At 40.3% G+C, this 22,557-nt stretch overlaps 1 protein-coding gene across 1 annotated transcript; it reads right to left on the bottom strand.

The window, feature by feature from the left end:
- Nucleotides 1-1,239: 1,239 nt before the first annotated feature.
- Nucleotides 1,240-21,897, bottom strand: si:ch211-39i22.1 (cytochrome c1). Its single transcript, XM_042494254.1, has 12 exons — nt 21,534-21,897; nt 14,435-14,553; nt 12,828-13,119; nt 11,675-11,781; nt 11,362-11,485; nt 10,541-10,564; nt 8,652-8,717; nt 6,840-6,866; nt 6,324-6,347; nt 3,710-3,826; nt 2,408-2,467; nt 1,240-2,288 (listed from the first exon to the last, which is right to left on the bottom strand). Exons 1-12 carry the CDS (start codon nt 21,595-21,597, stop codon nt 2,260-2,262), a joined length of 1,053 nt encoding a protein of 350 aa, XP_042350188.1. The 5' UTR covers nt 21,598-21,897; the 3' UTR covers nt 1,240-2,259.
- Between the last annotated feature and the right edge of the window lie 660 nt (nt 21,898-22,557).

The following is a 22,557-nucleotide window of genomic DNA, read 5'->3' as shown; positions in this document are numbered from 1 at the left end:
AAAAAAAGTACAGGAAATAAATCAGCAGAAGCCCACTGTGAACAGACATATGGCCGCTGCAATAATAATGTAAGAGTTTCACATACACAAGGAGGTCAAGATGAGACTTTTCAACCACCAATATGTTTATGAACGAAGTAGGATCATACATTCCTCAATTGTCTAATATTTTTTGATACATTCAACAACTCTTTTTCCCATTTTCATTGTTGTTGTCCCAACTCTCTTCCCTGTGTGTCTGTAGATTGGTCAAGCCAGGCTGTATCAGTGAAAGGCACTATAGAGGAGAAATTACTGCATCACAACTATATTGACACATACTACATCAGAACAATGTCTAATACATTACTACATGACTTCTTTTGATTTGTCTATGTCAAGTGAACATTCGTCCACTGACAGTAACAGGGTATGACTGCACTTCACTTTAACTCACCTCAGTAAATTTCAAAATATATATAGACCTATTCAAAAGTTTTGAATAGCTTAAAGGGAAAGTTCAGATTTTGGGCTGGGGTTGCATGATGTACTTATCCACAGACAGTATATTACAGACAGCAGATGTCAGTCAGCATGCTTCAGTTTGGAGAAGCAGGCAGGAGTCCAGCACGGACACTAAGCTGTCTACTGTTGTAGAAGGATGAGCGACAAAATGCATTTTAGCCACCTAAAAAAATCAGTATAGTTTAAGTGTATGTTAAACTTAGAATATTTTCACTGTTTAACCTTAACATCACACAGTGATTTCTAAAAATGAAGCTGCTTCAAAGCCAGACTCCGTTGAGAAAAACAGTGATTTAACGCTGCTGAACACAGGAGCTGCTGGTCTATGACTGCCTCGATCAGTTAGGTAGTTTGTGTTATTGTGTGACTGGTGTTCAAAAGGGTAAGTTCAGATTCACAAAGGTCACGCAATAACTCAAACTACCTAACTGATTGAAGCAGCAGTAGACCAGCAGCTCCTGTGGTCAGCAAGGTCAAATCACTGTTTCTCTCAATGGAGTCTGGTGGCTTTCACGAGAACATAGATGGGGAACTGAAGCTTTAAACAGCTTCCCAATCGAAATGAGCTGTTTGACAGAAGGATAAAGCCGTCAAAAAAAACTGTCAATATAGCATACACCTTAAGTGATATCAATGTATTGGGGTAGGATGTATTTGTGTGGCTGAGAAATGTTTTGTTGCTGACCCCTCCACAGCAGTGCATTGCTTAGCCTCTGTGTCAGACTAAAACCTGCTTCTCCAAACTGGGAAAATGCAGACTGACATCTGCTGACTGTGGATAAGTACCCCATACAACCCCACTTCAAAAAATTCTTAACTACCCCTTTATTAATCAATTTGCGATTAACTAAGTGAGTTTGTTTCATTTGGATTTCTTAGCATTTAATTGCAAATATCATTCTTTCACTGAACTGACTGAGGGAAAGTGGTAGTCACCCAACAGGATTTACTAAAACTAAAGCCCCTCCACCAACCAAAATAAGACAAACACACACACAAACACACATACAGTGACATCAGTGGCCCCTGAACACACATTGGACCATGTAACAGCATCCCCAGAATCCTAGGATTATAATCCCATCCTATGTTTCCTTGCCAGAATCCAGGAAATACAGTGGTAGTTATTGAAGCCTCCTGTTATCCATCTATCCTGCATTAGTACTGTAGATAATTTCAAAACAAATGTTGTACTTAAGTGACTGTTTCCAGTGGGTTATTAAATCATATGGGTGGCTCAAACAATGACAACAAATTCCACTTTTAAGAATTCAGTACAAAGTTCAACATCTACAACATCAATAACTGTCACTGCTTTATATTCACACTGAATTACTAGAACTGGATAGTAGCCATACAAATAAAAATTTTAAAAAATGTTGTTCGATAATTTAGCCATTTCATGGTTAATTTGAGATTTTATCTCTTTTTTTAAAAATGGTTTAAAGTAGAAAGTTTGTCCAATCATTTGAATAAATCCCTAAAACCCCTAAGGTTCACATGTATCTACTCCCCACATATATGCATACGCACAAACACACACACACACACACACACAGGAGTGAACACACATATGCACACTCACACGCACAGACCAACACACGCACAGATTCACGCAGTCAAACAGACAGAAACACACACAGCCCTACTCTGGGCCTCACAGTAATTTAGCTCTACAGAAGACTGAGCCTAACAGTGAGATTGCCACTTTGCTTGCCGGTAGTTGGTTCAGGCAGTCATGTAATCATTGCTGGTCTAGGAGGAGTTGAGCAGGTTGCTAAGGACTGTAAAAATCAGGAAAAAAGGACAGAACATTTCAGAATACTACTATGTGTTTGATCTATGTGTTTGAGTCTTCTTCATAATGTGTGTTCCTGTGTGTGTGTGTGTATGTGTGTCATACCCTGGGGATCTGACTGAGCCTCTGCTGCATCAGCTTTGCGTGCCGCTTCTGGATCCGCTTCTAATCACAGAGATTGATGAAGGCAGATAGATGCAAAAATGTGGGGAGAAAAAAACAAGTCACATGTCAGTTTGGATTTCACAGGCATTTAGTTAAGTGACCATAAATTAAGTGTGACACTGAAAGCATCCATGAGGAAGGGGGGAGGGTTTCTGCTTATTATCGCCACCGTGAAAATTACTTTCATTTCTTCCGGTATTAAAGCTCAAAACTACTCATTTCTGTGCAGCCAAGCATTCCTTGTCAGTGGAGCAGCTCTGGCGTTGTACCTGCTGATTACAATGCCATTTACAATGCTTTCTCTCCACCGCTGCAGGAAAATCATTCATATTCATTAATACTAACTATATATAAAAGTGATTTTTTTTTAATTCAAATTTACAACACTTGATAAATACCAGCTATTAATCGCTACTGTATAATCCTTATTCCGAATCTGACTTTTGCCCTACATCACTTAAGCTGAATGGCCTGTTGCTCCTGTTGACTGTAAATTAAAACTTTGCTGAATTGGTAGTATTGGTATGCAGGATGTGTGTGAGTTGTCTGTCATTGACAACACTCTCTCCGGGATAAAGCTGAGTCTGCTATGTCTCAAAGAAAGACTGCTGACCTCCAGAACTCGTGATATTCAAACCAAAAGTCACACACACACTCCACCCATCTAAAGGCTGATGTCCTGCTACGGTCTAAGTCAGCCATATGCAGTTCTCACCTGCACCAAATGGCAAAAGAATAACATCATGGCTTATAGGTCATCATTAAAGAAACTCAGGTCTAAAAAATGTCTTGTATAACTGCTGTAATTGTGAAAATATCAAACCTTGTGTACACTGGTTATTTTGTTATTGTTTTTCAGTTACTTAAAGGTCCAGTGTGTAGGATTTAGGGTAATATACATTGGCAACAATGGAATATAGTATTCATGATTGTGTATTATTTAATAATCACCCCACACTAAGAATATTTGTGTCATCGTTACCTTAGAATCAGCCGTTTCTATCTATATACAAGGCAGATCCTTTTTCACAGAGTCCACCATGTCAGTTCTACAGAAACCCAGAATGGACAAACCAAACACTGGATCTATGTAAAGCCATTTGTGTTTTCGCACAGCCAATGTAATTCTCATAGATGCCTGGCCTACCAGAAAAGATTCAAAGGTTTGTAACTTGCAACCTCACCGCTGGATGCCATTAAATCCTACACACGAAACCTTTAATAAGTCAGGAAGACAATTACCCTGTCTATTTCCGAAACACAGTTTCCTCTTCTTATAGGTGAAGTATCCAACAATAGCTCCCACTACAGCCACGGCCACTGCACACAGGATGCCTGCTATGGAGCTGGAGCTGCCCTCTGTAGGAAACAAACAAACAAACAAAAAATAAGATCACTGACCCCATTTCCAGAGCTGTAAATGCATAGTCAACATAGTCAGTATCATTCTAAAAACTCCATTTGAACTCTTTTAGTTTACTATATGACACAAATTTAACTGCACTGTGCTGAGTATTTGCAATTGTTACACCAACTTAGAGAGCTTGTAATGTTCAGTGTCGACACTGGGTGCCACTTTGCAGCTTAAATAATGAATGGTAATTCAGCAGCGAGGCTCAATGACATGACATAACGCGTGTGTTTGCATGAGAGATGCAGCATCATTTTCTGATCCCATTTCACTTGCCTACCCACCAATTTAGACTCCTGAAAGCATTCACATTGTAAGCATAAATCTGTCTCCACCTGTAACCCTGTTACTATGACAACACCCATCTGAATAGTTTTCATGCTGTGTCATTGCAAACAACAAATACCTCTCAGAGTCTGTTCAAGGTAAGCAAAAAATACAAACATAAAACCTACAATGCCACGATGGCCATGGATTTTTAATTGATATATTCTAGTTAAAGCACACAACTATATGTAGAAGCCCTGCATGCATTTTAATTAAACAAATTAAGGCTATAATATTATGCTGTAGAGCCTTCTGAATTTAATATATATGAGGTAGACAAAAGTAAAGTTTATGGACAATGATTATAATAAGCCTGCAATTTTTGACGAACAATATTTTTTTTTTAAAAATTGAACAGAATGAATTGTAAACTGTAAAATTGCCCTTTATTGTTGTTTTTCCTCACTTAATGCCTCCTAAAAACTAGCTCTATATTGATCCTGCAGTGGTTTCAGTCATCACAAAATAATAATGGCAGGGTATGCTGAATTGGCGATAGAGGGGGAGATGAAGGGGGGAAGGAGGTTGGGGTGTGATGGGTGAGTCATCATCTTAAGTACAAAAGAAAGAATGAAAGAGTACAGTAGATCCAATGATAAACAAATTTAAACGGTGGGAACATGTGAGTGGCATGAGTCAGAGAACTTGCGTGACTCAAAATTAATTTTAAAAGAAGGGGGAATGACTCAGTGATATAAAGTGCAATAAAACGGGAGGAGGCAGTGAGTCACTTGGAGGAAGTAAAGGTGGGTAGACAAGGACATGTATGAACATGCATGTGCACAAATGCAAAGTTAATATGGACACACCAGTTTGCCTGGTACGAAAAGGCTGCGTGAACATACTCATACTGAAATAAACTATGGAAACATAAGCATATGGGAACCGTAAGTAGTCAGCAGCCACAACCCCCATCATACACTGTAAAGACTAAGGTCAGAGGTCAAAAGGAAAACTACAGGAGTTTTCCATGAAAGTCACTTTATGATGTGATGAACTAGACAAACTCATCCATGACTTTTAATACTGAAAAGGAGAGTTCATCCCCAAATCAAAAATATATGTTTTTCCTCTCACCTGTAGTGCTGTCTATCAGTCTAATGGAAATACAATGGAGCTTGATGGCAGATGGCTTGTGGAGCCAAAAAAAATACATTTGAAAAACTCAACAGCAAAGTCTCTTTCCAGAAATCATGACCTGGTTACTCAAGATAATCCAGAGACCTTGTTGTGAGCAGTTTCATGTAGGAACTATTTACTTTCTATAGAACGACATCTGCCAACCATATCACTGTGCAGAAGGCCACATCATGGATGAGAGGCTCATGCTCATCACAGTATTAATAGCATCCTCCTCGGCTGAGGACAGTACTAGGTGAGCTAGCAGTGGATTCTGTGCGGTGATATGGTTAGGGGGTGTAGTTCAGTAGACAGATAAATTTCCTACATAAAACTGCTCACAGCAAGGTGTGTGTATTATCCTAATATGATCATGATTTGTGGTAAGAGATGTTGCTGTTGAGTTGAGTTCCACTGTATTCAAGAGAAGGCAGACATCTTAACGGCTGATATCTACAACACTCGGCAACTCACGCCAAAATAATCTAGATAGATGAATAGCACTACAAGTAAGAGTAAAAACATGTATTTTTGATTTGGGGTAAACTGTACTTTCAATGAGATGTAGCAATAACAATTAAAATAGGAAAAAGTTGTTCTGACTATCATAAAACTGATTTTTCCATATATCTTTACCCTAATAGCCTTTCAATAGGAGACAGTTTTAAGTTTTAATACAATAGCCATCACACATTTCAGCACCTGTGACTTGAACATTTCAGTCATTTGGTTAAATTCTGGCAGTTGAAGCAATCAGCAACCCATTAGCTTTCTTTGCCCGGACTTGTCTTTCATTGTATATACAAAGATAGTAACTGATGTTCAAAGGAAAGTTCAAGAAAAAAAAGGAAAATGTCATGCAGCAGCTGCAGCAACAGTACACCTCCTCAAGGCTTTTTGCATGACACAAGACAATAGGGGAATGCTTATGTTGCAGGTATGTTTGGGGCACTGCATGGGTGGGTGGGTTAATGTGTTCAAAACAGAAGGATAACTCACCTTTGTGTTCAAGTGTGTCTGCAGCTTAGAAGAGAGAACACAAATACAGTTAGCAACATGAAACAGGACCATTTACAAACTGGTTTAACAATATGGGAGTTTATGTAACACGCGGGAAGGTTTATTTAAACAGGCACAAACATGCACCTGTCATTCTTTCTGAATTGGTTTGAGAAGGAGGAAGTGAAGTTACTTCAGAAGTAGCACTTCCAACGCATGTAGCGTGACTACACTTGGGAATTCAAGATAAAATATTCTCACAGATGACCAGCTTCAAACATTGTTTGAACTATAACAATAGGGGAGAGGCATTTTCTGCTGAGTCTTGTATCCTGTTTGTATTGTCATAGGCATGCCAGCAATATCCTGTGTGTGTGTTTCACCAGTTTCCAGATGTAGTTGCGAGCTCTGCTAGTGCTGCTGCAGCTACGAAAGTATCGGGTTTGGATTTGTGCAATTTGGACTAAAGATGGCGTTGTCATGTATTTTTTTACCATGAACACAAAAAAGCCTTACCATCTCCTTTGGCGCCAGCAACATGTGCTAAAGAGAGAAAGAAAGAGAGACAGGTGATTAAAGGAGAGAGAAGGCATTATCATTTCAAGTCTAAATGTGTTAATGATGCATGTAAAGCACAGATGGCAGAGAAGAAGAAGAAGGGAGGGGCAAGATTGTTCTCTTTCTGGTAGTTTACACCTCGGAGGCATTATGAGGTCTAGAGTTTCTGTCCTAACCGGTCTGAAAAACACTCACACGCAGACAGACAGACAGACAGACAGACACACACACACACACACACACACACACACACACACACACCACAACTCTGCATGAAATGTCCCTTCTGTACACTCACAGAGCTGCCGTTATATTATCAAAGAGATAAAATATCTGACGGAGACACACACCCTCTGTTTCTCTCTGATCTTCGATTCGTTCCATATGCAAAACAACCCTGTTATCTCCTTCTGCGCTGCCTGTCTGTATATGCCTGTGACATCATGGCTGCCCTCTACCTGCTTCAACTTGATAAAGCCGCTAATAACAGAGCACCAAAGGAGAGCTCTATTCACTAGATTATAATGATTAGGCCGACCTAGATGAATCAGATTTCAGATGGGGAATAAAGGGTGGAAATCAGCGTTAAAAAGTTGCTGTCAAATTGCTCTGTGGCTGCGCGGTGATTTAACTTTCTCAACCTAGGAGGTAAAACGAGTCATTTCGATATCTTGTCATGAGAACAAAGCTCATGAAATTGGGACAACATTTTTGCAGAATGTAGATCTATGAGAAGAACGTCTAAAAGCACAGTTTATGTGGCTCTGTCTTGACTTTTGTGATGTTATTGGTCATAAGGTAGCGTTACAGTAATGTAATAAGACTTCATGTCATTAACAACAGAGATGGTAATGAAAAAGTAGGAAAATGCTGAATGGAGAGATTATTTCAGCTCAATGCACAAATATCTTTGGGTTTATTAGGCTTATTTGCTTTTACAACAAAGTGCATCTTCTTGGGGACAGTTCATTCCTAAATCAAAAATACATGTTTTTTTCTCTTACCTGTCGTGCTGTTTATCAATCTAGATTGTTTTGGTGTGAGTTACATGTTGCATGTTGTAACCAAGTCATGTTTTCTGGGAAGAGACATTGCTGCTGAGTATTGAGTTGAGTGAGTGTATTTTTTGGCACTTTGAGCACCACAAGCCAAGTGCCATCTAGTCCCATTATATTCAAGTGAAGGTAGACATCTCTACGGCCAATATCTTGGCCACTCACACCAAAATAATCTAGACTGATAAATAGTACTTCAGGTAAAATGTGTATTTTTCCCTTTGGGATGAACTGTTCATTTAAATCTCTCCAAACAGTGATGACTGGCCCAACCAAATCCTGTTGTTGTAATTAACATACTTATACAGTCACTAATTTCAGCATTTACAAAGAAATTATATACATTATCATATGTCCCATCCACTCCTTGTTTACATGTGTTTGTAAACAGGAAGTTTAGGCCAACAAGCACAATGTATTTAACCCTCCATGTTATTCCCTAGAGAGGAGCTGCAGCTGATCCCACAGACATCAAGTTACTGCAGGGTTAATGTCAGTGTTCTACATAGCTTCAAACTGCATGTGGAGTGATAAAAAAGGCATTCATGAGAGAGAGATAACAAGAAACGACAGTGAAACTCCACCACAGCTGAACATAGTCCCTCTTTGTATTGCTGACTGTGCACCAAAAGGCTCTTGTGTGCATTCTTGCATATTAATTGGTGATTGGTTTCAATGATAATATCAACAATAATTGTTATAAGTAGTTACTAACCATCAGGTTCAGAAATGGGTTGTTTTTTCTCATCCACTCCTCCCACAGCATCTGCCAAGTCGAACTCTACATTAGACAAAAATAATGAGATATCATTGGTGATAGAAAAGCAATGTCAGTTCCTGTAGGGAAATTCACTTTTCACCGTCCCGCCCAAGACGGATATCATCCAGATGTTCACCAGAAACATGTCATCTCTTAAACACTGTACGACACCGTAGCATGATGAATTATTTAATGAAAATGAAGCACGCCCCACGTCAGTCCCTCGTGGTCCCTATAGTGCATGCCCTGCAGAGGTGTCCTCGATAAGAACTATGAAACACTACCTGCTCCAAGGGTGTGACAGCGATCTTGTTGTTGACTTAGATTAAAGGATATTATCTATCAGGAACAATAACTTACCCCGACTCTATACTCATTGAGGGAAAAACCCAAGCGACTTATACAACAACATGTGTGACTCAGTGTACAAAATGCAGGGCAGGGCGAGTTAGGATCGCTGAATTATTTTAGATAAAACCTCAGGGGCATAATTGTCCTGTGACCTATTCTTTCACCTACACAAATTCCTGACATTAAATCATATTGAGTAAGAGCCGTGCTAACATTGTAAAGCACATATGACTGTTAAGTACAAGTTTTACTCCGATACTCTCATTCTCCCGCTATCTGCTGGGCCTCCTTTCTTATTTCATACTCCTCCACCTTTTCATTAACCTTACCACTTTCTCCTCGCTTCTCTTTCCCTTTATCTCTTTCCTTTTGTTTCTACACCTTGCCACTTTCCCCTGTCCCTGTTCTCCTTTCTCTCCTCTCCTTTCCTTATCCTCCTGTCCATTTCTCAACTTTTTTCCACTCGTCACCACCTTGCGAGAATATTCCCCTGCCAGTTATCACATGGAAGAAACCTTCCATAGCAACAATTTCCTCAACGACACACCCCGTCCTTAGTTGTTAGCATGAGAGCAGCTAATGACCAGTCTAAACATAAAATTACTATCCTTGAGTGACGGAAAGGAGGACTCTATAACGCAGGCAAGGACAAACAACACTTGGGACAGGAAATGCCGAAATGAGCAGAGAGAGAATGGAAAAGAAATTATCATAATAGGCAAAGTTAAATAATGGAGGGTGACACTTTGAGGTTTTCTCACTCAAACTATAACACCCTAATTTAGGGAGGTGAAACTGTGTGGGCCAAAATCCCACCTCATAACCTTCCTAAGTGATTTGTACTTTTTGGCAAAAGCACATCTGTTTTTCATTAATATGTTCTGACAAAGGGGAGTTGCAGCAAAATGATACATGATATCTCATGAAAGCAGGGCATTATTTTAAATGACTGATGACACAAAATTATCATAACAGCCATAATTTCATGGGTATTCCTGCGGTCAAATGGCGACATGGTGGAGATCTAATATGTTTTGACGTATCATAGTAGGTTCAGAGTTTGAGGGAAATACACATGAGAAATATTCAGTTCAAACACAATCCACACGGAGTGGAGCTTCAAACGCACACACAAATACCGTTCAGTGATTTGCAAGCTATTTCCCACTCAGAGCAATGTCATGTAATACTGCTTTGTGGGATTTCAACATTTCCATGTGTCCCAAGCGTCACTTAAACAGGTCAGCTTCTATCTGGATTTTTTGTCACTGTAGAAATAAACTGGTTTTAATTATGCTGTCCTGATGTGCTCTTGTGCAAAGAAAAGGGCTTCTGAGTCATACTCATGAGCAATTATTTGCAGTGTGCCTTAGTGATTTGTTTAGCTGTGAGACTTGGCTCCAGAGAGGTTGAGGTTTACATAATGTGGCTTTGGAAATTGTTCAAATGAGAGAGGAGAGACAAATGAAATGGAAAACAAGAAATCCTTTTACCTGCATGTTGGTCTTTTTTCACAGCTGGCAAAGACAAAGAAGAGATTCATGGTTTGATAAACACATGTATGATCCAGACAAAAATAAAAGTGACACCATTGTCAAAAGCTGTACATCTTGGAAACACTAATCTCTTACTTTGATACTCTTTAAAATGACAAAAGCAGAGATGGTTGTTTGTCATCTCAAATTGAATTTGTGTTTTCACATTTTAGTTGCTCATATAACCATTAACTTTATCTGTGTACACATAAATAAATCACATGAGCCCCCTGTAGTTATCACAGCTTTTTCAAAAGTGTTTACAAAGGAGGGATATGTGATTGTGTTAATTTAATTTGTCTACCTAACGCTGCATTTATATATAATAAGGAATCACACACTTTAAATAAAGGTGACTTCTCATGACTCAAAAAGTCTGTTGCTACCATCACTAAATGTGACAAGTTAATTAGAAAGAATGCACCAGAACAAAGGTGCAGAACATGACATTTTACAGACAAGTTTGTGTGGTTTCGCCCGGGTAAAGAGCACACATCTTAAAGAGGGGGGCTCATCTACAGTACACATGTGTTCGGCCTTCTCTACAGCTCATCGATATACTGGTGTACTTTTAACATTACAGACTTTGTCCAAAAAGCATTAGCATGAAGCAACTCCTAAATTTTTGCCCACTGTCTCAGGGCGCTCATCGGAATTACAAAAAAACACGGAAACAACCATGGGATTTATTACAGGATACCAGTGGCAACAGGATGTTTTTTGCCTTCTTTTCCATACAAGAATGAGCACAATGTGCACCACAACATCCGTATTCTTACCTGGGACAATGAGCTCTTGATCTACGTTAACAGGTTGTTCTGTTGGTTTTGCAGCTGGCTCAGTTGGTTTGTCCTCATCATGTGGTACAGCTGGATCTGCTGCTGGTGTTGCCTCAGCTCCACTCTAATAAAAATGCATTATAGAGCATATAAGCTTGTAGAAAGGACACATTAACTCCGCTCATAGCATATCAGCTCCCGAATAATGTCTTTATCATGCACAGCACATCAGCAGTTATGTATAAGAGGGACATGCCAGTTTGTTTGATGGCGGTGTATGTTTGAATAAGACTTTCTAACTGGTGCTACTGACCTCCTCGTTTGCAGGTGTTGCACCGCTGCTTGAGGTAGCTTTCTCTTCTCCATCAGCTGTTGGTTCCTCAGCCTTTGGATCCTGAGCCTCTGTATCAGCTGCAGGCTCTGGACAAGACAGTGAAACGGAGGGGAGGTTCACGTATGAGATCGACGACGAAAATTTCTATAGCATGGGCTGTCTTACCACACTGTTTAATGTATGTTACAAGCAAAAGCAGACAGGATGAAAAAGTGTGTTGCTACACACCTTAGCACACTGAAAATGTAAATGGAATGACTAGGCACCACTTGGAAAAAGGGGTTTTAATGAACCAATGCAGAATTTAGAAGGCATTGTTTGTGTTTTGTATGAGGCCTCTGATTTGATATTAGTCACATCTTTAAAGTATAACTGAGCATAGTTTAGTAATGGCAGGTAAAGTGTTATTGCAGAACATTATGATGCCACAGTACAGTTAACCTTTGACCTTTTGGATATATGATATCATCACTTGATCATTTTATCCTATTAGACAGCATGAAATTCTTTCAGACTGAGTGTATGAATTCTTGAGTTACTGCCAAAAAGATGTTTCGTGAGGTCAAAGTGACCTTTGACCACCAAATTCCTATCAGTTCATTCTTCGGTACAAGCGGATGTTCGTGCCAAATCTGAGGAAATTCCCTCAAGGCCTTCTTGGGATATTTCGTTCATGAGATGGATGGAGATGGATGCAAGGTCACAGTGAACTTGACATTTGACCTCCAAATTCTAATCAGTTCATCCATTACTCAAAGTGGACATGTGTGCCAAATTTGAAGAAATTTCCTCAAGGTGTTCTTGAGATATCATCTTCACAAGAATGAGACAGAACAGGTCACGGTGACCTTGACTTTTGACCTATTACCATCAAAATCTTATCAGTTCATACTTGAGTCCAAGTGGACATTTGTGCTTAATTTGAAGAAGAGAGGCGGTATGTGAAAAATCATTTTGGAAGCGAGGCTCACCTTCTTGCCTGTGTAGGATTAGTGTAAAATATGAGGCAGTGAGGAAATGTATAGTGTTGTACTTGTGTCAGAATAATCATTTGAAATAAGCACAAAAATGGTTTATTTCACACTCACTGTGTTTAATTTTCTGTCTGCATATTTGAACAACTGTTAATCACCTGGTGTTGCTGCAGCTGCTTCCTCTACTGTATCTGCTTCAACAGTAGCAACTGGTTCTGCATCTTCATCAGCAGGAGCTGCAGGGTCTGCGTCCGTGTTTGCAGGAGTTGTTGCTTGTACATCCTCCTGTGCAGGAGTCGCTGGTTTTGCGTCCTCGTCTGGTTTTGCATCCTCATCCGGTTTTGCGTCTTCATGTGCAGGACTTGTTGGTTCTGCTGTGTGTGGAGTGGCTGATTCTTCAGCTTTATCCTCAGCAGCAGGCTCAGGCTCACTTGCCGCTGTTGGTTGTTCCTGTATTCAGCACAAGATACACATCTTTTAAATGATGTTCTCATAATGAATTTCTAAACATTTATAGTATTGCCCTAAGGTGATTGCAGGTTTCAAGATCATTTCAGTGTATTTTTTTTTGTGGTTAACCATCTAAGCACAACTGATTTGCAAACTGATGCTCTGCTGAAATACAGCATAAAGAAGTCGGTCTGAGAAGCACAGGGACACAAAGGCACCATTACATTTCAAGGTAATAAAAGTATGCTGCATAGAACTTTCTGCTGAATACCCGACCAAGATCTAACATAACGCGTTTTTCAGTCATTTGATACGTCTTAGCTTATCAAATATCTGCCTGAGGATTTAGAACTAGAGTTTCTCCAGACCTCAGTAAGCTTAAATACAGATGTAGGATGCATAGACTGTCACCCAGAAACAGAGAATAATTCAGCTTCAGAGCTGGACAGAAGCTCTGGTAGTTACCAGGTTTAATATATGTGTTTTTATTGTGCCAGCAATGCTGTTTTTAGAGGGCTCAATCCTTTGAGTTTTGCTCCAGACAATGTAAGCAAAGAGACTGAGTATTAAGACAAGAACATTTGCAATGTCACAGTAACCCAAACTCTAAAAAATAACCTTTTAAAAATCCACCTTTACTTTTTTATTTATTTGTTTTTTTTACACATTAGTCAGACCTATATAAAGATGGACGACATGACAGATCCCCGAAAGTAAAGCCAAAACATCTCAGTTGCTCCTGGGTGGCTGGCTCCATATGTGATGCCTTCAGATTATAAACCCTGCCCTCTCAATGTTAGTGGGTAGGACATGGGCCAAACTAAAAACTTTAAGCACATGTTAAATAATAATTTCTCAAAGATGGTTTCTGTCATGCTTTGTAATTCTTATCACCGTGATGTATATTCAAGTGTTTGTTTTTCTTATAAATTTGGTTTTATTTGGTTATTTAATGCTATATGAAGGGAGTTTGACATCAAGATTGACATCTGTATGTGCCAATTGGTGTGCTTACGATAAATGGTGCTGCTCAGGATTGGTCAGACAGGGATATGGGCGGTGAATCCACCACCGCTGAGATCACTACTGCACAGACTCTGGCTCCAAATGATTTCACCAGTCCAAGATGGCAGCAGCCATGGGTAGGATATTTTGACTTTTGGATAGTGGGGGTACGCGGAGATGTGGTCTATAGTCTATGGTCAGTACATCAATGATCCATGATGGACCAAAAGTAGCTGTGCTGACTCACCACGAAATCTCTATTGAGATAAAACACTGACTGACAACAAACAAAAATACTTTTCTTCCTCACCTCAGGCTTATGGTCAGTTTCTTCGTCAGCGGTGGGCTCATTCTTGTCATCTGGAGCTGCATCTGCTACAGGGGTCGGGGCCCCAGCACCTTCTGCCTCCACTTTCGGAGTTACATCATCTATACAGACATTTGTGAAGAAAGAAAGTAAAAGAATAATGAAAAAAGAGCACACATCCAGTGTACTTGGGCATTTAAGTTTCAAAAAGATGGGAACGAAAAACACAAAGGGCTGTCCTGACACCCTGGTGCTTCAATAAACATCACACAACTGACTTTTCCTTTTGTAAAAGAAGAAAGGAGGCAGACATGGCAACCCAAACTCAGTCTCAAAGGGAGTTTCTTCTACCTTTGAAGGTTGGCAACTTGACAACACAACTTCTCTAAAATTGACTGTATTGACCAACACGTTGGGCACTCTAGAGTTCACAAACAAATACGCAGAAATATAAAAAGTCGAATCTAAAATAGACAGGATTGAACATAAGACTGGTAGTGATTAGTGTAACCATTGGTAATTAAAAACTGCAAGCTTCAATCCATCTGTTATCATTTAAAACCATTCAAATCATCTGTCTGAACGGTCGTTAAGATGTTGCAACACATTCTCTAACATGACTATCACCACCGACTTTCTCTCTCTCTCTCTCTCACTCTCTCTCACACACACACACACACACACAGAGAGCCACACCCTGGTCTGATTGGTCCATGATGTGAACGCTCCAGCCACAACTGGATGAAAGACACATCGATCACATCTCACCTGCCTCAACATCATATGAATGCTCGACCTCAGCGCTGGCATTGCAACTTGGTACTAATGAGAAAATACAAAGCGCATGTCTTTGTCATTCTGTGTGTGAGCAGAGCATGGTGTTTGTGTGTGTTTGAGCCAGTGCTGTGAGATTCCCCTGTTGCATGTGAGAAGCTGAAACAGCAAAAGAGCACTCTGACTTGAGCATTCTTCGCTCTGCTGATTTCAGCAGCGCCCTGATGCTGGTTCGTTGAGACAGTACCTTTTTCAAAATACAAGCACCAACCATTAAATAAGAGATAGAACAGTCTAGAAATTATTGTCCAAACTACGCTGTGCTTCCTGGTGGTAAAACTATTGAGAATGGATAACAGAAATGTACAGGAAAGCAGGACAGGTACCAAAACACTAGAAAAAGTAAGATTGAAAAATGAAGACAAATCATAAAGTAATAAGAGTCATCCGGATTTTCTCATTATCTTAATACTCTCCTTTATCATGTTGCCAGAAAATAATCTAATCTTTTTTAGCAGTTGCTCACTGCCAAGTAAGTTTCCAATAAAGGATCACTGTGTTAGCCAAGTGAGATGGTATCAGAGTCATTGAAGCCTAAAGGGAGAGCGGCATGAACACATCTGAAGTATTTCCATCACACCGTAAATTCTCTCAAGGCTCGCACTGCCGGTAACACCCATGCTCTCTTTCACACACACAAACACATGTCCACACAGACATATATAAAAGCGCACACAAGCCTGGCTAAACACACGCTACATGGGTAGAAACATGAGTGAGACACATGCACAGATGGAAGGTTAGTGACAGTAATAAAAACAAACACTCTTTGTTTCTCTCAATCCCGGTTTCTCTTCAATGAATGTTGCTGTACAAGCTTCACATCCAAGATAAACAATAATCAGCGACTTTGGCGGTTTATTAAGAATCAAACGGCACTCTGATTCCTCATAAACAGGACTGCGTTTGTGTGCGTGTGAAGTTTGGTATGTTTTTTTCCTGATTCACTATCTCAATTCATTTCTGTGGAAATCACGTTCTTTATCAATGATGCACTGTGGCATGACATTCAACTTGTTGAACTAAGATTAGATACTGGTGAATGTGTGATACCGGGGAAAAAGGCTGATGATATAATGTAAAAAAACAAACAAACAAACAAAAAAAACCCCCAACAAACAGTGCACGCTAACTTTCTGCTGACATTTTAATGTTAATTGTCAGATCTTGGTTCTGTTCACGTGTATTTTTGATTTTACTGACAGTAAATGTGAGTGGCCACATTGTATGTCCATGGCATTATGCCCACTGTACATGCACGTGTGTTAGGTATGTGGCTCTCATGTAACATGTAATGTGTGTGTATGTGTGTGAAAAGAAAGAGACCCCATACAAACTCTCTCTCTCTTGCCACTCCACAGAACATTCTGTTCCCATCTATCAGTTTGCCACTTCCTCTTCTAACTACTTCCGCTACAAACACTCCCATACACACCCCACACCCCCCCCCCCCCCCACCGCCAAAACACACACGTGCACACCCACGTGCGTGCATTTACACTCGTAAAAACACCTTCTCCACCCCCTTTCAGTCCAAACATACAAACAACCACATGTTCACACACACATAAATGCAAGTTCACTTCACTCTCACACTTTGGGTAAGCTGTGTCCTGTTTTGTGTTAGTGCAGCAGTTAAACAAATTGTTGCACGTCCAAACGTTGCTCCCTCCTTCCTTTATTTTCTTTTTGTCTTTAACACTGTCTCCCCCTTTCCTCTCTCCCAAACTCTAAACTCCCTTTGTTTCTCTGCCACTGCGTTCCCTTGAGGCTGATGAGTCATCTGCGTTTCTCTGACATGGCTGCACGCTATTGTATGAGACCGTACAGTATCTGCAGTGTTAAACAGCAAAAAGGTCCCCAGAGATATACTCTTAAGTTAAACCAGGCTCCACGTGTGGGAAAACATCATACTGACAGTTACACTGTGTTCTTTTAGAAAACTAGTGGCTTGATAAAGCGATAATACACTCCATAGACACTTAATTATATCGAACAAACTAATGCAATCCAGTACAACTCTGCCTTACATTCTATATCAAACATACAGTTAAATGCATACTTCTCTGACAGTTGAATAAAGATTGAATTTTTGGCTGAGCTGTTGTATTGGACTGCATGAAATTGTACATGTGTTTCTAATAAAGTAGCCACTGTGTGTAAATATGTTTTTATCTTTAACAGGTATTAGACATTGACATTTAACACATTGAACATAGAATCAAACATGCAAGAGGAATTACATCACTGTCATGTCTGCACAATACATCAGTATGTATGATGGATTAGCTTAGCTTAGCATAAAGACTGAAAACAATGGGAAACAGCTAGCATTGCGCTTTCCAAAGGTAACAAGATCCAACTCCTTCCACCTCCAAAGCTCACCACTTTATATGTTGAGGCGTTATGTGCCAGACTATTTCCTGGCCAGGCACGGTAGCTTCACTCCCTGTAGGCTTGTCATCACAGTTAGTTACAGGAAGTTACGGGTACAATAAAATAGTACAGCCCATAAATCTCTATAAAACCACAAACTGTCATTTTGTTTGTATGAATTTAACAAATGAGATAAAACTTGTGAGTTTCAGAGTTGCTAGTAGTTGAATGTGCTCCCTTTGGACAGAGCCAGGCTAGCTGTTTCCCTGTTTTTAGTCCCTGTGCTAAGCTAGGTTTACAGGTTGCTGATAGCTTCATGCAATAAAAACATGAGAGTAAGGCTATATGGACCCTCTTATCTAACTCTTAGACAAGAAGCAAATGATTATACTTCCAAAAGTGGCAAACTATTCCTTTAAATCTGAACTTTTCTATTCTAGTTACTATAGATGTATGTGTGGGCAGAAAACAATGGATTTAAGTAAGACAAGCAAATTCTGAAGCCTAAAATTTGACTTACTGAGCGAAAAAACCACATAGTGGATTGTAACTTGAAATAAAAAGTAGCTGGTAAATAAACAGGAAATGTCGTCATAGTGGAATAGGATACATGTGTGCGACAAAAGGCAAGATTTAAAAGTTTTAGAAGCTAAGCATGATGTTCCCCAACTACTGAATGACTGCAGACATAAAAAGTGTAGTTTTAATCTTCAACAGGAAAAGTTTTTCTGTGATTGAAAAAATGACTTTTTTGCTGAAACACTGAAAATACCGCTTACAGAATGAGTCACCATCATAATTAACATTATGGTCCATTTCCGTGTTCTCTTGGGATCACTCGGGATACTCAACTAATAGCATCAGCTTTTGCAAAAGTTGTCCCTGGCAACAGGTAAACAAAAACAGGGTTCATGGGCAATGTGACACCAATTGTGATTGAAAGGAAATACACATACATAGTAAAAACAGAGGGCACTTTCAGCAAGTTACATCATGTTGGTGAGCTACTCTGACGACAGCCAATACACCGTGAAGACTGCATTTAAAGTGGTACTCATATCATCTTTCCACACTTCATGGACGCTTTGGGGCTGCAATGATACCTGATGCAGGTGCCACTGTTTTAAGAAAAACAGTGTGTGATGAAATTGGCACCTCAAAACTCTTCCTGGCAAGCCTGATAATGAAGAACTGAAATTTTTTTCATTTCCGTCACATTCACCTTTTGTTTCAGAAATCACAAAAGAACAAAGAAGTAGATCTTCCTCTAAAACACTGCACTTCTTGTTACGTAACACTACAGCAGGATATCGTTAAAAATATTGCGATACCCTCACCAATACCAGTACCTTTAAAGTGACAGTGTCAGCTGATACCAGTTGATACCTTTTTTTCTACTTCCTTTTATAAGTTTAGTTCCTTTATCCTTTTATAATCATTGAATTGTCATTTGCATAAAATTCCACCAGACGCTACAGGCGTGTCATACTTTTAACATTTTGATGGCATCTTAGCACTCTGAACTGCCAAATCCTATTACTAAAACATGTTTGACTTAACCACACCAGAGTCTATTTGGGTTGTGGCTGTTGTGGCAGTTGGCCAATTAACAGGTTAAATGAACTAATTCGAGGAATGCTCACACAAATAGCCATTTTTTTCTGGGTGCAAAAACAATCAAATGCAGGTACTGTTTGACGTTTTGTTACTACTTGGTACTGGGTAATTTCGGTCGATACCTTAAAGTTATTGAGTACTGATACCAAGCCTTATGTAACACAGATGGTACATTCCACATTACATATATTGGAGTCTGTTATCAATGCCAAAGGGAGAGGAAGTTGAAACTTCATTTTTTTTGACTTTTTTGGTTTCTGTCGTGAGATTGTGTGAGATCCCCTGTGTGTGGTTGAATGGGTAATATTGCGTGTACGTACACCAACAACCAAACCTTGTCCCGAAACAGTAAACCAGAAATTGTGTGCGTGTGTGTCAGGTGATACAACAGTACCTCCACAGAGCATTGTTCTGTCTAGTATGGGTCTATTGTTTGTTTGTAGGACAGAAAGTGCTGTGTTTACACCAATCATGCACACCTTGAAACTGCCCCCATGAGAGTAGAGCGGGAGAGAGTGTGTGCATGTTTGTCTGTGTGTGTGTCTTTCACTTATCCACCAAGAGTGATTTATGTGTTGGTAGTTGAAGGTGTAAACACAGACAAGTCTACACATACACACTGAATACACACACCTGCCACACATCACACAGCTCCTTTGCTTTCATCTGCCTCTAAAACGCACATGCTCTATGGCTGACTCATACACACACAGACACAGATTAATGAAGTACCGCTATACTTCCACATGTTCTGTACATTAAAGTCACACACACACACACACACACACACTCTCTCTTTCTCACACACACACTCACACACACAGATGCTCAAGGCCCTGGGGAAGAAGACAGCGCTGAAACTAGTTGTGTTGTTAGGTGTTGTCTACAGCTGGAGCTGGATCTAGTTACGGAGACACTCCCTATCCTTAACTTCTATAGCTTACACACACTGTGCATGATGTGCACACATGCAACTGACCCAACGACCCATCTTTTTTGGCAGAACTGTGAATCACTTGCATGCAAGCAAACACCCATGGAGATTTCCTGCTTCGCATTACGCCAGCATCAGTTGGGTTAACAGTGAGGTTAGAGTTCAACAATATGAGAAAAAGTGTGTGTGGGAAAGGGAATGTGTGTGTGGATATGTGTGTGTGTTTGTGTGTGTGCGTGTGTGTGTGTGTAAGGGTGGTTCCTCTCTAGAGGTTTGTCTGCTAATAAAAAGTGAACCGGTAGAGTGAGATTACCCCCAGATCACATCCAAACGCACCAACGTTCAACTGAAATTTTGTTTGCATAATGATGATCTCGCTCTCTGTTGCTCTGACTGAGTCTCTCACTCTTTCCCTCCTTGTTTATCTCTTTGTTTTCCCCTCTATATTGGCAGCAATATTTCTCTTTTATCATCGTCCAACATCTCCCCTACTTTCCCTCCATCTTTTCCAGCGTCTGGTTTTCTCAATGCTTCCTTTCTCTCCCTCTGAGTTTTATTGCTCGTTTGAACAATCTAAAATCATTGCATGTGCCGCGGGGAAGGGCAGGGGCCCATGGGCCAGCTGAAGACGAAGCATGAAGGAGGGAGCAAAAAATTAAGATATAGAGATGAAAACAGAAGATAGGAGATTCAGAAAATGTCAGGGATCAAGAACACGGATAAAAGGGGGGAGAAAAGGGGGTGAAAAAGAGAAGAAAAGGAGGGAAATACTTATATAAAGACAATGGGCCCACCACACCCCTGCGGGCCTGAACTAATGTCCAAAAAGATACGGCCACATTACATGACACACCTATTTCACTGACAATGTCTAGGGTTGGCAGAGGCATGAACAATCACAGTACCGAGGAAGAGGGCAGAGCTGCTTCAATTTATTCAGTCTGAGCAGATAAAAACAAGCAGATTACAGGGAAAGGTGAATTGAATTGACATGCCGACAGGGATGCAGACAGGCTGGCAGAGGAGACTGGCAATTGCACTCACAGACACAGACACGTATGGATGAGTAATGAGGCAGACTGGCAGAGGAAGAGGAGAGAAAAGGCCGAAGGAGAGAAAGAAAGGTGAGAGAGGGATATGAATGAGAAGAGAAAGAGACAGTGAGATAAAGATGATCAACATACCAACAGAAATATAAATTTAATAGATAGAAATATAAATGTAATAGACGGATAGATATATATTTAGATAGATAGATAGATGTTGTGTGCGTGCAAGCAAAAACATGTGCGTCCATACAGCTGAAGTCTGGGTTGAATTAATTGGAAAATAAATCATTACCTTCTGCCGTGGCGCTTGCAGCCAGCAGGCTTCCTAATAGCAGAATCCACAGGTATGACATCATGGGAACACGGTGTTCTGGCTGCGATTGAATCGGGGCTCAGACTCCCTTTTCTCGGCTATATAACTGGACAATTAACCGGCCTGGAGGTTTCAGGTGGACCTGGAGGGCGTGTGTGTCGCTGTGCCGGTGTGCGTTCTTGCGCGTCGGATCAAATCGTCTCCAAGGTGCTCGGATGCTCCGCTCAGTGCGCGCCACCGCAGATCTGTCGTCCTCTCCTTTTGTCTGGATTGGAAGAGAGAAGGTCCAGTCTTTATTAAGGTGGGCGGGTCTCTTCTCCCAAATACAGGCAGGCGGACAGAAGGGCTGTGTATACGGTGCTGTGGAGGCTTTTACCTCCCCACTAATAAGTAGTGCTTTTACCATTCCGAGGCAATGACTGTTACCAACAATTTGGATTGGTGCTCATCTTTATTCACCCCGATTGCCGCGAGACAAAGCCTAATTATCCAGAAACTCCTTAATGAAGCTTATTCTTTCATTCAAGTCGTCGAGCAACAGTGGCTGTTCCCTTGCAATGAAATAAAGAAATAAATAATGTGTGCGTGAGCTGTAACTCCAAATTGATAATTACGTCTCTTATTTTAATAACGCGTCCAGTGCTGACAGGATCCATCCATCCTCACTGTTAATATACCAGAATTAACTGAATGGTCCTTTGAAAAGATAATCTCCCCATTCAGCATTACCAGCCCTATAAAACATTCCCATATGAAGTTATAAGTTTGCTGTGATTTAGGGCGTCTGTGTAACATTTCTTACAGCCTCATAAGTCTATGATTTACCCGGATTTATTAAAATATCAGGTTCCTGGAGGGAACACCGAATTACTGGATTTGGAAATTTAAGGCTTTGGTCTGTTTTTAATGTTAAATTAATGTTAGGTTTCCATTTGAGAAAAACCCACAAATGACCTCATGCAAACCAACCAGTAGGTGGATCTGAAAAGGAGAGCATGAGCCT

Source organism: Plectropomus leopardus, chromosome 10, assembly GCF_008729295.1.
Source record: "Plectropomus leopardus isolate mb chromosome 10, YSFRI_Pleo_2.0, whole genome shotgun sequence".
Lineage (NCBI taxonomy): Eukaryota > Metazoa > Chordata > Actinopteri > Perciformes > Serranidae > Plectropomus > Plectropomus leopardus.
The sequence above is the reverse complement of the archived record's forward strand: the minus strand, read 5'-3'. Positions and strand labels throughout refer to the sequence as shown.